This window comes from Monoraphidium neglectum (genome assembly GCF_000611645.1).
Source record: "Monoraphidium neglectum strain SAG 48.87 unplaced genomic scaffold scaffold01427, whole genome shotgun sequence".
Lineage (NCBI taxonomy): Eukaryota > Viridiplantae > Chlorophyta > Chlorophyceae > Sphaeropleales > Selenastraceae > Monoraphidium > Monoraphidium neglectum.
In genome coordinates this window covers 1-14,295 of record NW_014012201.1, presented here as the reverse complement: position 1 = coordinate 14,295, position 14,295 = coordinate 1, and the positions used below count along the sequence as shown (strand labels likewise).

The window sequence follows — 14,295 nt, the reverse complement described above, 5'->3', positions numbered from 1 at the left end:
TTACGCTCACCCTGGGCGGCTACACAGCCAGCGACATCACCACCAACAACGTCAACTGCACCCTCAAGACCGGCACCACCTGGACCTGCAGGAACCTGGTTGCCGGTGACACAGTCGTCACGTTCTCGGGCAACAAGGCCGGTGAGGGGGTGCGCGAGGTTGCATGCCCAGTGTTGACGACCAATCGGGCGCAGCGAGCCGCAAGGGCTTGCCGAGCTCGCCACTCAAGCACGCAGGCTCTGCTGGCTGCTGTGGCGGTGCCTTGCCAGGCCTGGCACCACATGTTCAAGGGTGTGACCGACAACACAGCGCCCCTGCTGCACTCCCCGTCTTCTCTTTTGGGAACTGTCGCACTGCACAAATGCCACCTGCAGGCTGCGAGCAAGCAGATACTGTGGAGATTGGCGTGACGGGTGCGCAGACGGCACAGCGAATGGCCCACTTTGTCTTGTGCCTGCTGGACCAAGCTTGGAATCTGCCAGGTTGCCTGCCCCCCACACATGCCTGCTCACGCTTTGTGCAGCATTGCGCCGCTCCTCACGTTTGTCTCCTTCGCGTTGCACACCCCAAAGACTTTGTGTTGCTGTCAAAGCACACACTCACATCAGGCATTGCCTGCGCTCCCTTCCGCGCGCTTGGCAGACTGCACCGCCTACGTCTTGAATGCTGGCGCTGACCTCACCGTTGAGGCTGACGCCACCACCGGCACGGGCTCCACTGATGTCACGCTCAACCTGGGAAGTTACCCTGCCAGCGAAGTCACCGTCGACAATGCCAACTGCAGTTTCAAGACCGGAGCCACCTGGACCTGCAGGAACCTGGTTGTGGGCGACACTACCGTCACCTTCAGTGCCACGCATGCCGGTAGGATGCCCCATGGATTGCGTGCACGACGTCGACACTGGTGCACAGGCAGGCTTGGCAGCGGGAGAGGCGGTGTGATAGAACGATCTTGACCCTATGCGCGCCCATCATGACACCGTTGCCAGAGAGTACCCACCAGCATCACAGCACCCAGCATTGTTTTGTTTATTGGGGCCATTCACCCACCGGCATCCCTGCAGGCTGCCAGAAGTCAGATGCCGTCAAGATATCTGTAACAAGTGGGTGGTGGGCGCGGCACAACTGTGTGCAGTGCCTGTGACGCGTGCTGGTCTCATGCTTGTCAACACCAATGTTTGCTGGCTCGGCTGGCGCTTGCCCACACCATTTGTCTGCATCCACCATCTCTGGCGTCCTTCCTGCAGCACAGTGTACCGTACCAGCCTGGTCAGCCAATTTGGCAATCACAACCTTGCTGTTGGCTTGATTCCTACAATGCTTATTGCTTTGTATGCATCTCCACCACGACTAATATCCCTTCTGCTCTCCTCGCGGCATTGTATCCTTTGGCTGCGGCCTTCGACCTGGATGCCTGCCTGATACTTGCAGAGAAGCCTTCGCCTCCGGTGGGTCGACGGAAGGGGCGTGCATGTCCATTTGCATGTTTGAGTTGTGCTTTTTTGTCAGGACCCTTGCCAGTTTGCTGCGGCTTGGTCATGTGCGGCCTTCACACCTTGCTTCCACCGGTGGTTGTCGCTCGCAACATTCAGGTAGTTGCTGGGACTGTAGTGGTGAACGGTCAGCCCGTTCAGGTGGCCACTCAGGAGGTCACATTTGCCTCGGACCCGGCGGGTGTGACAAGTGTGCTCCAAGCAACAGCTTGGTGGTGAGTCGGCGTGATTTGAAGCGATTACTGTTTGCCACTGCGGCGGTCCGCCCACCACGCAGCGGGTCTGCTGCGCGCACCTGAGCGATAGCGTTGCAGCTGTCATTGTTGGGCGACACCAACGCCCATCGTGGACCCCGCCGCGGCACCTTCTCCATCGAACCTGCTGTGCCCTTTGCTCCACAGGGGTAACTCTGACAAGGCCCTGCAGGTTGCGCAAGGCTTGGCAAACATCAACAGTGCACCAGGAAACACTGTGTATGTTGTTTATCAAGTGAGCGCATGGTGGCGCTGATAGTTGGGCACCCCTTGCTGACTTTTGCCTACTGGTTCGTCCAGACAGCGCGTCGCATGGCCTGGCATTACCTACTGTCACAAGTGCTTTTCAGCTGGCTAGTTGCACCAAGTTCAATGACGAGCCCAGTCACACAAAGCCACAATGAATGTTGGCGGCTTCCACATGGGCTGCTAGGCACATATTGCTCTGAAAGGAACTGCCTGCATGCCGGGCCGATCCTGCCACACACTGGGCTCCTGACCTGCCACTTTGGCCTACCTTCTGACGCACCCATCCTGTCCTTTCCGCATGTTCAGACCCGCGACATCACACGGCGTAGGGCGTTGCTGGCGCAGACGATGCGCCAGCTGCTGGCCACCACTGTCCTGGACGCTTGGGCAGTTGCTGGCACAAAAGTCACCCAAGCCCTGGCCCTCCCCAGCACCACGCGAATCCAGCTTGCTGTGGATGGCGCTACGGCTGCGCCACCCAAAGTGGTAGTCAGCCAGGGCTCTGTGATGAACGTGACGCGTGTGCCGATCGCAGACATCTCCCTGACCATCACACCTATCGCTCCCGCAATGTGAGGCTCGGCAGTGCTGCAATCACAGCAGGCATTGTGGCGGGCAGGGGTGATCGCTCATGCGTGCTGCAGCCAAGTGCAGCCAGCCCACCACGCCCGAAGGTCCTGCATCGACAACCTGCATCCATCATACTTGAAGAATCGTCAGCTGCAGCTTCCTTTTGTCCATTAAGCTGTGCCTCCCGCATGGTGCTGGAATTTGTTTGGCAGTCGAGTAGCCACAACCTTGTCGACCCAACTAGGCCACTCAACCCCAGTGCTCTCTGACAAGCTTGCTGCTGACGTACACACTTCAATTGGCTCATTGCGCTGTCAATCCAACGCAGGTGCATATCTGACAACCTCACCTGCACGAGCTTCGAGCCTTTCAAGAGCCCCGCGCCCTGGACCCTGCCACCTGGCAATGGCAACAAGACGGTGTACGTCTGGATCCGCGATGCAACAAACAAAACCTCAGCCACACCAGGCTCTGCCACAGTTATGCTGGACTCTAAAGCGAGCCTGCTGGGTCTGGCGGACCCTGCGAGTGCCATCACGAGCAAAAACAAAGTGATACTGGTCATCACGGCGGTTGCAAAGCAGATGTGAGTACCAGGGTATTAGTATGCTATGATAGTGCAGACATGTTGCTGTCCAAGGTAAGCCTGTCGTCTTTGAGTGTGCGGGTTTACTCATGGTGCCACTACTCAGGCCCCTTCGTCTTTTCCCTTGCCTTACAACAGAGCCTTTATGCCGCCAATTGCGACGGTTGCCCACCATCTCCCCAAGCAAGCCTCCCCTTGCGTGCTGTTCCGCTGCGTGTGCAGGTGCCTCACCACCAAGCCCCTCACTTCACCTAGCCGCTGCCGCTCCTGGGAGCCATACAGCGCCACAAAGTCCCTCAAGCTCGCCGGCGAAGGCGAACGCACCATTACTGCCTACTTCAGGAACTCTGAGGCTGATGAGAACCCCTGGGGCCCTGCAACCGCAAGCATCCTGGTCGACCGCACCGTCCCCAGGATGCCCGCCAAAGCCATCAACCTAGCTGGCAGGTTCAGCGGCGGCAACAGCACTGGCAACCTCACCATCACATTCATTGCGGCCGCGACCGACAATCCCACCAAAAAAATCAAGGGCTCTGGTGTGAAAGATTACCTCCTGGTGTACAACTCCCAAGGGGACGTGCCAGCAGCCAAGTGCGCGGGTTCGTCTGCTACCACCAGTCTTCCCATCACGTACTCGGCAGGCGGCAAGACCGGCACTGCGACGGTGGCAGTCCTTGCAGGGGACGTCAAAAAGTACAGGTTCAGGCTCTGTGCGCGCGACAACGTGGGGTTGGTCGCATCCGGCCTGACCCTTGTTGTCAAGCCTCAGTAAGGGGGTCACTTTGATTTGAAATGACCCCCCCAAAAAATATGGCAGGGCTCAAGCACAGAGGGGAGCCGCTCTTTGTCCCCTCTGTGCCTGCCTGCTGCACGCACGTCGCGCAAAATTGGAGGAGCGCTGCGAATCCTGCGGCCGGAAGGAATACGCAGCACGACGCCCTCCCTCTTAACCACGGGGGCACGAATGGATTATCAGCAGCTGCTGCACAGTTTGCGGCATAATTGAGCCTGTTTCTTGGGGCTGGTTGCATCAAAAGGCTTTCATCAACTCGCCCTGCTGCCAATGGTCGGCATGGCACCTTAAAAACCTCACATTTATACGCTGAAGCATTGACTGATCTGCTACTGCCACACCCGCGTGCACCATGGCGCACTGCAATGCTTCTCCTAAAGCAGCCAGTGCACGCTTCCATTGATTCGCTTGCCCATCGTAGTGCGGCGTGCCAAAGCTGAAGCTGATTGCACTGCCAGCATGAATGGCGCCTTTGGTGCAACGACGCAGCGACGTCCTAGCCCCATGCACGTCGAGCGTGCTAGCTGTTGGTCTGATGAATGACTGGTGACGGGCGCGGCTCTCTGAGTGCACGCCCCTCCTGCCAAGCAGTCTGCATTGTGAAGAGAGTACTGCATCCAAACCACCTCTGCGCATCCACACGCTTGCGCAGATTGCACTTCAACATTCCATGCGCAGATATTTGTCGTGAGAACACGCGATAATCTCCTTGCAAGGAGGTTTGATTGTGTGGCAGACGCAACCGCACCGCTGGGTTGCCGAATGTATGTATTGGGGATTCTGGGCTTTTGAATGCCAGCGCTGAAATAGGTGGCAGGCCGCTGATCGCTTGCGGAATGGTGTTGTGCAGGCCACAGCAAGTGAGGGTAATGTGTCGAGACCGCAGGACGCGGGGGCAGCAAGGCCCAGCGTGGCCATCGATGTTGCCACAACCTTGTCTCGGCACTTCGAGCTGATTCGTGTTTCCGGGCAGCTCCAGATGTATACATACATAAGGCACCTGAATGCTCATGCGGAGCTCTTGTGGCTGATGTGATCCTGCGTCGCCCACACACTATCATCAAACCCTGACATATGTGCACGCTGTGGATCATGGGCTGTAATGTGATCATAATGAAAGGGAAGCACATTGATGTGATGTCACGTGTCACGGATGACTAAGGCTGTAACGCTTCAGGTTGCGGGCATGCTTTGCCCTCATGCACATCCCTACCAGCTGAAATTGTGTTGCATCAGGGGGCATAATTCTGAGGTACACGTTACACTTGTATATCTTGCAAGGGTGGCGGGCGGTGGTACGATATGAGACAATCAAGTTGAGTGAACAATCGCTGAACAATTGCCAGCAGTCTGTCGCTTAGTTATAACCTCACAAGTTGTTTTGAGGCGGAAATTCTGGCTGCGTGACCCGAGGTGAGGTGTGTTATCTGTCACCAGTTGGGCAACGTGGGAAGGGGTGGCTGCCCCGACGTCTGCGCCCGTTGTGAAAGCTGATTGGGTGCCCAGCGCGCGGTCTTTTCTACTCTACTCTGCTGTACTCTGCATCACTCTACTGTACTCTACTCTACTCTACTCTACTCTACTCTGCTCTAATCTAAGCTTCTCTACTCCCCTGTCTACTCTACTCTCCCGTCTACTCTACTCTACCGTACTCCACTCCACTCCACTCCACTCCACTCCACTCCACTCTACTCTACTCTACTCTACTCTACTCCACTCTACTCTACTCTACTCCACTCTACTCGGAGGTGTCTGTGGTGCCCCCCCTCTCCCGGTCGGGTATGATACTGTACCGTCAGCTCGCACAGTGGCACACACTTGCAACAGCGAGGCCATACGTCGCGCCTTCGCTTCGTTTTCTTGCTCAAGGCACTTTGAAGATACACTACCCGTAGTACAATATTTTTTGACCTTACCTCATCATGATAGCCAGCACGATCTGTAAAATCATGAGTTTGATCTCGGAAATCAGGCGGGGAGTAGCGACGAGTAGCGCTGAATTATTTGCTATAGCAAATTCAGATAGAACGGAGCCGTACGGCAACATCATCTCGCACAAATGTCTGCTCCAGCAGGTGAGGGGCAATCCTGGATCCCCCAGTGCCGCCGCTTACAGTACTGCTTGGACAGGTGTTGCATGCTGCCAACCTGGTGGGTGAGGCTTACCAGGAGCTGCCACTGATGAGAGCCATCTGCTTGTTGGACATTCATATGCAATCCAGGCCGATGCAGCAGCAGCCGTGCTCCGACCCCTGCTGGAGCAGACTTACCAGCTGGGGCGCCGACAGCAGGCGCCTCCTGCGGCGACCCAGCCGGCTGGCGGCGGCGCAAGCTCAGCTGGATCGCACCCTGTTGTTGCGGTCTGTATCCCGCGCTCAGCAGCCTACGTAACAGCAGTTCTTACAACGCTGATATCGGGGTGAGCACCGGCTTTGGCGACGCCTGGCTGCTCCCAGGCGGCGTGTGATGTGTCTGGCGATTCTCTGCTTTGTGCGCACCTGGGCCGGGCAGAGTCCAGAAGCAGCCTCGGTCCGCGCTTGTGACACACGTTGGCAAATGCCTGTCATGGCGGCAGCGAGCTTGCAGGCATATGTGCTACTACCTCCACCATGGTTGTTTGCCCCCTGCACACCCACCACAAGGAGACGCCCTCCCCCACCACTTGCTCAAACCCCCTCGCAGAGCCGCCTTCCTCCCTCTAGACCCCGCCCTCCCCACGCAACGGCTCAAGGAGCTGCTAGAGCGCGCCCAGCCCGCCGTACTGCTGTACGATGCGTCCGCGCCGCCCCCGCCGGGCCTGTTGCACCCCTGCCCCTCGCTCGAGCTGCGAGGCCTCGTCACAGCAAGGCGGACGGGCGACGCGCCCGCGGCGCGGCACGGCCCCAGCGGCCAGTCCGCGGAGCGCCCGGCCCCGGCTGACGCGCCTGGAGAGGCCCCTCAGCCAGGGGCGGCGTCCCCGGACCCCCTTGACCCACCAGACCCTCCCTTCCTCTATGTGCTGTTCACCTCCGGCTCGACTGGGGAGCCCCTGGGCGTCTGCGGCACCGCCGCCGGCCTCGCCAACCGCTGCCGCTGGGCGCAGCGCGCGTACCCGCTGCTGCGCGGGGACAGGGTCGCGCTCGCGACGTCGCCGGCGTTCGTGGACCATGTCTGGGAGGTGTTTGCGCCGCTGCTGGCCGGCGCAGACTCGGTGGTGCTGCCGGAGGGCTGGGCGCTGCGGCCGGCGACAACGGTCGACGCGCTGGCTGCGCACGGCGTGACACACTTGGTGCGCGCTCACTTTGTGCATAATTGAGTCCAAGGGGGCAGCTCGTCGCATGTGTGATCAACATGGAGCCTTTATGCAGTCAACCAAATAGGGGAAGCAGCTGTCAGGAAGGCGTGAAGCTCGCTCCTCGCTTGTTATTGTTCCATTCGCACCCCACGTCCGCTTTGTACACTGGCAGGGCAGCATTCCCTCGGTGCTGGAGCTCATGGCGCCTCACCTGGCGCAGCAACGCGGGCGGCTGGCGCTGCGGCAGGTGGTGTCAAGCGGGGAGCTGCTGCCTGCTGACTTGGCGGGGCGCCTGCTGGGGGCGCTGCCGCCCACTTGCCGCCTCCTCAACCTCTACGGTGGGCTGCACGATGCGCTGACAGGCGGTGCGCACTTGTGTGTGTGCTCACTCCTCACGTGGGAGGATCAGGATGAGGATTGTTACAACATCCCGCGGTCGCCCACTCCTGGAGCCATCCAGGCTCCAGTCATGGGATGTGGCGTTGTGGCATCAGCGTGGGAGGTGTCCAGTTTGTTACAGGACGCGCAGCTAACCGCTTTGCTCCAGCGCCTGCAGGTCCTGTCTCCGTGTATTGTTTGATCCTGTCACGCGTGCACCGACGCCCGCGCTCCCGAGTCCCAGGGTCGACCGAAGTGTCGGCTGACTGCGCGTGCCAGGATGTGCGGGCTTGGGCGGCTGGTGTCGTTGCCACGACGCCCGTGCCTAAGGTGCTCGCCGCTCCCGCGGCGAGGCCGGCTAGCGGCGGCGACGAGCATGGAGGGCCTCAGGCTCTTGGCCAAGCAGCAGCAGCAACAGCAGCAGCAGCAGCAGCAGCAGCAGCACCACCACCATCACCAGCAGCACCAGCAGCACCAGCAGCGACGAGCCTGCTGCAGAGCACCCTATGGGTGCCTGTTGGCCTTCCGGTCTCCAACACCCAAATCGCAATCTGCCGCGGGTCAGGAGTCAACGTCGACGACACCGGCGAGGCAGATGGGAATATGGCCGCTGAGCCTGGTGTCGGCCAGCCAAAATCCAGCATGCAGGCGGCTCCCGAGGCCGTGCCCTGGGGGCAGGCTGGGGAGGTCTGGGTGGCGGGAGAGGGCTTGGCGGCAGGCTACCTGTCGGCAGGCTCCGAGGCTGCGTCGCGCTTCAGACGCTTTGCCCTACGCCTGCCTGAGCTGACAGCACCGCTGGGCGCGCAAGGGGCCAGCAAAAGTAATCGGGTTGTCTCAAGCGCAGATGCGATGGACGCGGAAGCAGCCGCGGCAGGGGGTGAAACTGGCAGCGCGGCGGCCGCTCCGCCGTCTTGGGTTGCAGGGCCCGGCGGCGAGGCGGGCGGCGAGCAGGCGGAGCGGCGGTGGTTCAGGACTGGCGACTTGGGGCGCCTGCTGCCGGATGGTGAGCAGCCCCTGCCTGACCAGCTGTTTGAAACTTCGGCTTGCCAGCCCTTGACTGAATAAGGCGGCATAACCTCTTGCTGGTAGCTGTTTTGATGCATCCGCCATTTCCTGCCTGCCGCGGCGCCACCCCCCAACCTGCCGTCCCGCGTCACCCGGCCATCCCGCGCCGCCAGACCAATACCCAGACCCCTTGCCCCCTGCCGCCACCAGGGTCCCTGCTGATCCTGGGCCGCGCCGACCACCTGCAAGCCAAGGTCGGCGGCGTTAGGGTCGACCTCCTGGCCGTCGAGCGCTTTCTTGCCACCCAGACCGGCGTGGCGGCCGCCGCCGCACGTGTGTGGCCGCACCCGAGGCGGCGTCAGGACTCGCTGCTGGCCGCCTACGTGGTGGGGGACCAGGGGAATGAGGTGCTGCTGGAAGTGCAGCAGCAGGAGCAGCAGCAGCAGCAGCAGCAGCAGCTGACAGAGGGTGAGGCGAACGAGGGTGCAGACACAAACGCCGCAGCACCAGTCCAGCTCGTCGCCGGTCTCAGGGCAGCGGCGGCGGCCTCCCTTCCGTCCGCCGCTCGTCCCGCCGTGTATATCCTGTTGGACAGCCTGCCGCGGTCGGCTGCCGGCAAGGTGCTGCGCGGGCAGCTTCCGCCTCCCGCCTCTGCTGGTGGTGTCGCTGATGCTGCAGCCGGCCGTGCATCGACGGGCATGCCTGCAGCTACAGCCGCTCTTGTCGGCGAGCAGCCACGCCCGGCACCTGCCACGGCCGCTGACGGCAGCCTGCTGGTACCACTGGCGCCGCCACAGCATGCGAGGCCGGCCCCCTCAGAGTCGCAGGTGATGGTAGCTTTTGCAGCTGCGCTTGGCGCCGCACAGGCTGTCTCACTCGAGGCCACTTCTGACTTCTTCTCACATGGCGGCGGCGACTCGTTGGCAGCGGCCAAGGCGGCAGCTGGGCTAGGGATTGACGTTCGGCTGGTGTTTGCATACCCCAGCGCGCGCTCGCTCGCAGCGGCGCTACGGCTGCAGCGGCAGGCAGCGGTTGCTAGTGCAGGGGCAGCACGCCACGGCGGCAATGAAGGTCCAGGGCAGGCGGCAGATCAGGTGGAGGAGGAGGGCCTTGTGCCAGCAGCAAAGCGGCGGCGGTTGGTGTTTGAGCTGGGAGCGGCGCCGGTCCCCGCAGCGTCGACAGGGGTACAGCAGCAGCAGCTGCACCAGCAGCAGCAGCAGCAGCAGCAGCAGCAGCAGCAGAAGCAGCAGCAGCAGCTGCAGCAGCAGCAGCAGCTGCAGCAGCAGCAGCAGCTGCAGCAGCAGCTGCAGCAGCAGCAGCTGCAGCAGCAGCTGCAGCAGCAGCAGCAACAGCAGCAGCAGCAGCAGCAGCAGCAACAGCAACAGCAGCAGCAGGAACAGCAGCAGCAGAGCGATTATGCTGCCATTCGGTTGAGCAGCGGCTCAGAGCACAGCGAAGCCGTTGCAGGAGCAGCGGTGGCAGAGACGGCAGCAGCAGCAGCAGGAGGTTGCGCTGCCAAGGGGATGCTGCATAGTGCCCTGCAGGCAGTGATGTCGGGTATCATCTACGGCCCCGCCGGCCATCTGCGGCGTGTGCTGCCTGGCTCCACATGTGTCCCTGCCAAGTCCTTAGAAGCATTAACGGAGGAACCGATTTCAGCGGCTGCTTCATCATTGATATTGCCACCAGCAGCAGCAGCAGCAGCAGCAGCAGCAGCAGCAGCAGCAGCAGCAGCAGCAGCAGCAGCAACAACAGCAGCAGCATCTTCATCATCGGCAGCAGCAGCAGCAGCAGCAGGAACAGCAGCAGCAGCAGCAGTTACTGCAGCAGCCCAAACAGCACGTCCACCCGCGAGGCAGGGACAGCAAGGTCCCGACCGAGGCCCTTCCCTTGAGGTCGTGTGGCGACAGCCCCTGGGGCTGTGTGTCGATGCAGCGGCAGAGCTGATCACGCTCTACCATTCGCCGCCAGCAGGTGACAATGAAGGCCGCACTGCCGGGAGCGTCCAGCGGCAGCGATGCCACCCGGTTGCAGTCGCGCTTGCGTGCTCCCACAGCGGCGCCGCGGCGGCGTTCGACGCGGCCAGCGGCGCCTGCCTCTGGCGGGCGTCGCTGCCAGGGCGTGCTGACGCCGGCCTGGCGGCCGAGCCGCGCCTGCAGGAGGTCGCCGTTGCCTGCAGCGGCGGGCGGCTCTGCTGCCTGGACCTGGCCTCAGGGGCGCTGCTGCGGGAGGTCGGCTGCGGCGGCGAGCTGCGCGCCGCGCCCGCGGTCGACCCGTGGCCTGGGGTCGGGTGGTGGTGGATCGGCACGCATGGGCGGGAGCTGCTGGCGGTGCAGCCTGGGGAGCAAGGAGTTGTGCTGAGGTGGGTGCATCGCCGCACTTAGGGGCGCTAAATGGTTTTCGAGTGGCTGCATCTCGCTTAGCTGTGGCAGAACAAGGCGTGCAGCCTGGACTCACAGCAAGGGGATCCTGAAGGCATAGCACCTTGAGCCCGACTGCGTGATGCCTTCCAACCACACAGGTTCCCCCTCCCTGCGGCCTGCTCAGCTCACGTGGCGTTCTCGCAACCCCCCAGCCGCTCCGCCTTCGTCGCGCTGCTGGACGGCTCGGTGGCGGCGGTACAGCTGGCCAGCACGATGCCTGTCGGCAGCAGCGCCACTTTTGAGCTTCGGCAATTGTGGAGCAGCCCGGGGCCTGCGCCGGTCTTCAGCGCTCCGGGCGTCGCTCGAGGCCAAGGCGGTGGCGACGGCAGCGCGGTTGCGATGGGCCTTGGCACCCGGGAAGCTGTCGGGCAGCTGCTGGTGTGCGGCCACGTGGACGGCTGCGTCAGGGGCCTGCGGACCGCCAACGGCTCGGAGGCCTGGCGTGTCCAGCTGGCAGGGCAGCTGTTTGCTGACCTGGCGGTGGAGCCTGCAGGGCTTCCGCCCGGCTACGTTCTGGCGGCGACGCATGCGGGCAAGGTTTACTGCCTGGCTGCAGTTGATGGCGCGGAGGTGAGAGGGCGGCTGGCCGGCCGGTGTGGGGCTGGGACGAGCAAGCCGATGCTGCGGGCGGTGGGTTCGCTGCCATCCAGTCCGTGAGCCAGCCAGTCCATGTGCCTGGTGAGAAGCATAGAGTGCTGCTCTCTGGACCAACTGATTGCCGGCTGCATCACCGCGTCCCCTTCTCCCCATCCCCTTCTCGGACAGCTGTGGTGCGCTAGCGTCGGGGCAGGCCCCATCTCCGCGGCCCCGTCTGTGGCACCAGACGGGGCCGTCATTGTCTGCTGCAGTGGCGGGACGCTCGTGGCGCTGCATGGCGACAAGCAACCTTGGCGGCAGCAGCATGAGCAGCAGCTGGAGCAGCAGCTGGAGCAGCAGCTGGAACAGCAGCTGGAGCAGCAGCTGGAGCAGCGGCAGCAGCAGCAGCAGCAGCAGCAGCAGCAGCAGCAGCAGCAGCAGCAGCAGCCACCGGGGGCGGACCTTAGCAGCAGCGGCCGATTTGGCAACCGCAGCGACACCAGTGATCGCAGGTCACAGCTGGTCGCGTGCGCACAGCTGCCCGCAGACCTGTTTTCATCACCTGTGGCGGTGCCGGCGCCCTGCCACCCTCGGCCAGGCGTGCCCAGAGTCGCCGGGACGCTCATTGTATTCGGCTGCAGGGACGACCACTTGTACTGCGTGCGGCTGCGTGGGTAGATAGTATGTTTTGAACAGTGACAGCTCAATCGGTTCAACGTCGCTGCAGCTGGCGCTGGTTCCCTCTGTTGCTGCAGGTTGACATTGTTGAAACTGGAGAATGGCAGCGAGTTGAATTGCGCATGCAGCCGCTAGTCGGGAGGGCTCACGCTCCCGGCTGCACGTGGGTGTGACTGTGATATGATTACTGTGCAAGAGGCAGCGCAGCGCAGGCTCAGCGAAAGAGGCCCGCTGAAAAAAGCGGACAGCCGATCAACGCGGGACTTCCCACATCGATGCACTAGAGCCGCACACAGCACTACAGCAAGCCTTCCCAAACCAAGTGCGGAGCCAGCTGCAGGGCGCGAGGTGCAGGGCCTGCGCCAATACGCGCTGCCGCTGCCCAGTGCGCCCGCCCAACGCCAGGGAGAACATGACTTGGCAAACCGTCTCGACAGATGCGGCTGCCCGCGGGCAGCGCGGTGGCGGGCCGCAATTGCAAGGCGGCCTCCCCGCCGCCGTGCGGTTGCCCGGCCGCCGCCCACGAGCGGGATCAGCTCCGCCTTGGTTTGCGTGGGGCTGCAAATCATCAAGGAACACAATCGAATCTCCTGAAGTTGCAAGCCAATTAAAGAAGCCGCAAAAAGATAGTACAAATCCAAGCAAGAAGCTCCACAACATGAAACCCAAACAAACAGGGTTTCAGTGCATACCAGGCACACGCTGCTCGTGCCCCGATCCTCTCTGCATGCTGGTGCCCGGCGCGGCCCCGTGGCGCGCCCATAGAATGGGGCCAAGCCACCTGCCAACGTTTCTAGAATCGCCGCGTTTATGCTCCCGCGACCCTCCCCGTTGCCCCACCCCACGGCTCCTGCTGACGTCTGACATGGAAAAACGCGACACATCTCGCATCACCCCGGGCGCGGCCGCCTGCTCCCGCCGCACGCCCACCCGTTGCTCCCCGCGCCCGGCCGCCACCGTGCGCTCAGTCCCCGCGCGCCGCCAGCGCCGCCTGCCGCCGCGCCTGGTGCGACAGCGCGCCGCCCAGCACGAGCCGCGTCTCGTCCTGAGTGCGCGCGCGAGGGGGCCATAAAATGCAGGCGGTGGGGTCAGCAGGCCGGCCGGCCGCTCGGGAGCCACCGCACAATGACGTGGCACTGTATTCAGAGGTCCGCTGCAGGACGCCTCCGCGTGGCCTGAAAGCCTTGTGCTCCCACGCACCCAGACACTGCAGCAGAAAGCACGCCTGCCGATCCTCAGCCTGCCCTGGGCTCCAGCGAGCATACGAGCCGTGGATGTTCACGGCCGCCTTTTGGAAGGTGGCGGCGTTGCGCACCTGGTACGAGTCCAGGCGGAAGCGCATGCGCAGGTTGGGCACGTTGGTCTTCTGGATGTCGTTGCCGTCCGGGCCCGGCCGCCAGTACTCCTCTGCGGGTCAAACGAAGCAACAAAGTGTTGGATATATATAATAGTGAGCTTGGACTTTGAGGGGAACCTGAAAGCTGGGTGTGGAAGCTGCGCTCGCTGTGAGATTGGCTACTCAAATGTTGGCTCAAGTGCAGGCGGGTGGTGGGAGCCCCTAAGCACCCATGAGGCCCAGCAACGGATCCACGCGACTGCTGCTGCCGCGCATAGACGCGCCAACACAAGCAGGGAGCGCACCGAGGCATGCAAGCGGCCGCTGGGCGCGCGTGGCTTGCCCATAGCACCCCTGGCGCACCGGCCCCCCGCGCTCACCCGCGACCCAGTGCTTCTTGCAGGCGTGCGGGAAGCCGCTGTGCAGCACCCCGTTGCGCGCGATCTCGCACAGATCAGTGGCGCTCAGCTTCCACACCTGCGTTCAAATTCGAATTCGCAAGAGGGCCCAGGAGCACGCGAATGGGTTCGAGCGGGGAGCGACGCACTGCGAGCGTGACCGAGGCAAGGCAGTTGGCGGCTGGCAAGCCGCTTGGGGTGTTGGCGGTGGGAGCTGGGTGGATGGGTTTGCCTTGTGCAGGCACCTTGTGCAGGCAGGAGGCTTTAGTGAGGGGGCGGGGC

The 14,295-nt window shown here is 62.6% G+C and overlaps 3 protein-coding genes across 3 annotated transcripts; 2 read left to right on the top strand and 1 right to left on the bottom strand.

Annotated features, from left to right (window-relative positions):
* Positions 1-3,374: 3,374 nt before the first annotated feature.
* MNEG_7844 (hypothetical protein) lies at positions 3,375-3,924 on the top strand (the record flags this gene model as incomplete). The annotated part of the gene is made up of 1 exon (XM_014043685.1): positions 3,375-3,924. A coding segment is annotated over one exon (550 nt), but the record flags the coding sequence as incomplete, so codon positions are not given.
* Positions 3,925-8,446: 4,522 nt separating this feature from the next.
* MNEG_7843 (hypothetical protein) lies at positions 8,447-12,279 on the top strand (the record flags this gene model as incomplete). The annotated part of the gene is made up of 6 exons (XM_014043684.1): positions 8,447-8,600; positions 8,813-10,077; positions 10,292-10,419; positions 10,659-10,964; positions 11,178-11,595; positions 11,791-12,279. 6 exons carry the CDS (start codon positions 8,447-8,449, stop codon positions 12,277-12,279), a joined length of 2,760 nt encoding a protein of 919 aa, XP_013899138.1.
* Positions 12,280-13,243: 964 nt separating this feature from the next.
* MNEG_7842 (hypothetical protein) lies at positions 13,244-13,849 on the bottom strand (the record flags this gene model as incomplete). Its single annotated transcript, XM_014043683.1, has 3 exons — positions 13,244-13,324; positions 13,595-13,686; positions 13,846-13,849. 3 exons carry the CDS (start codon positions 13,847-13,849, stop codon positions 13,244-13,246), a joined length of 177 nt encoding a protein of 58 aa, XP_013899137.1.
* Positions 13,850-14,295: the final 446 nt, after the last annotated feature.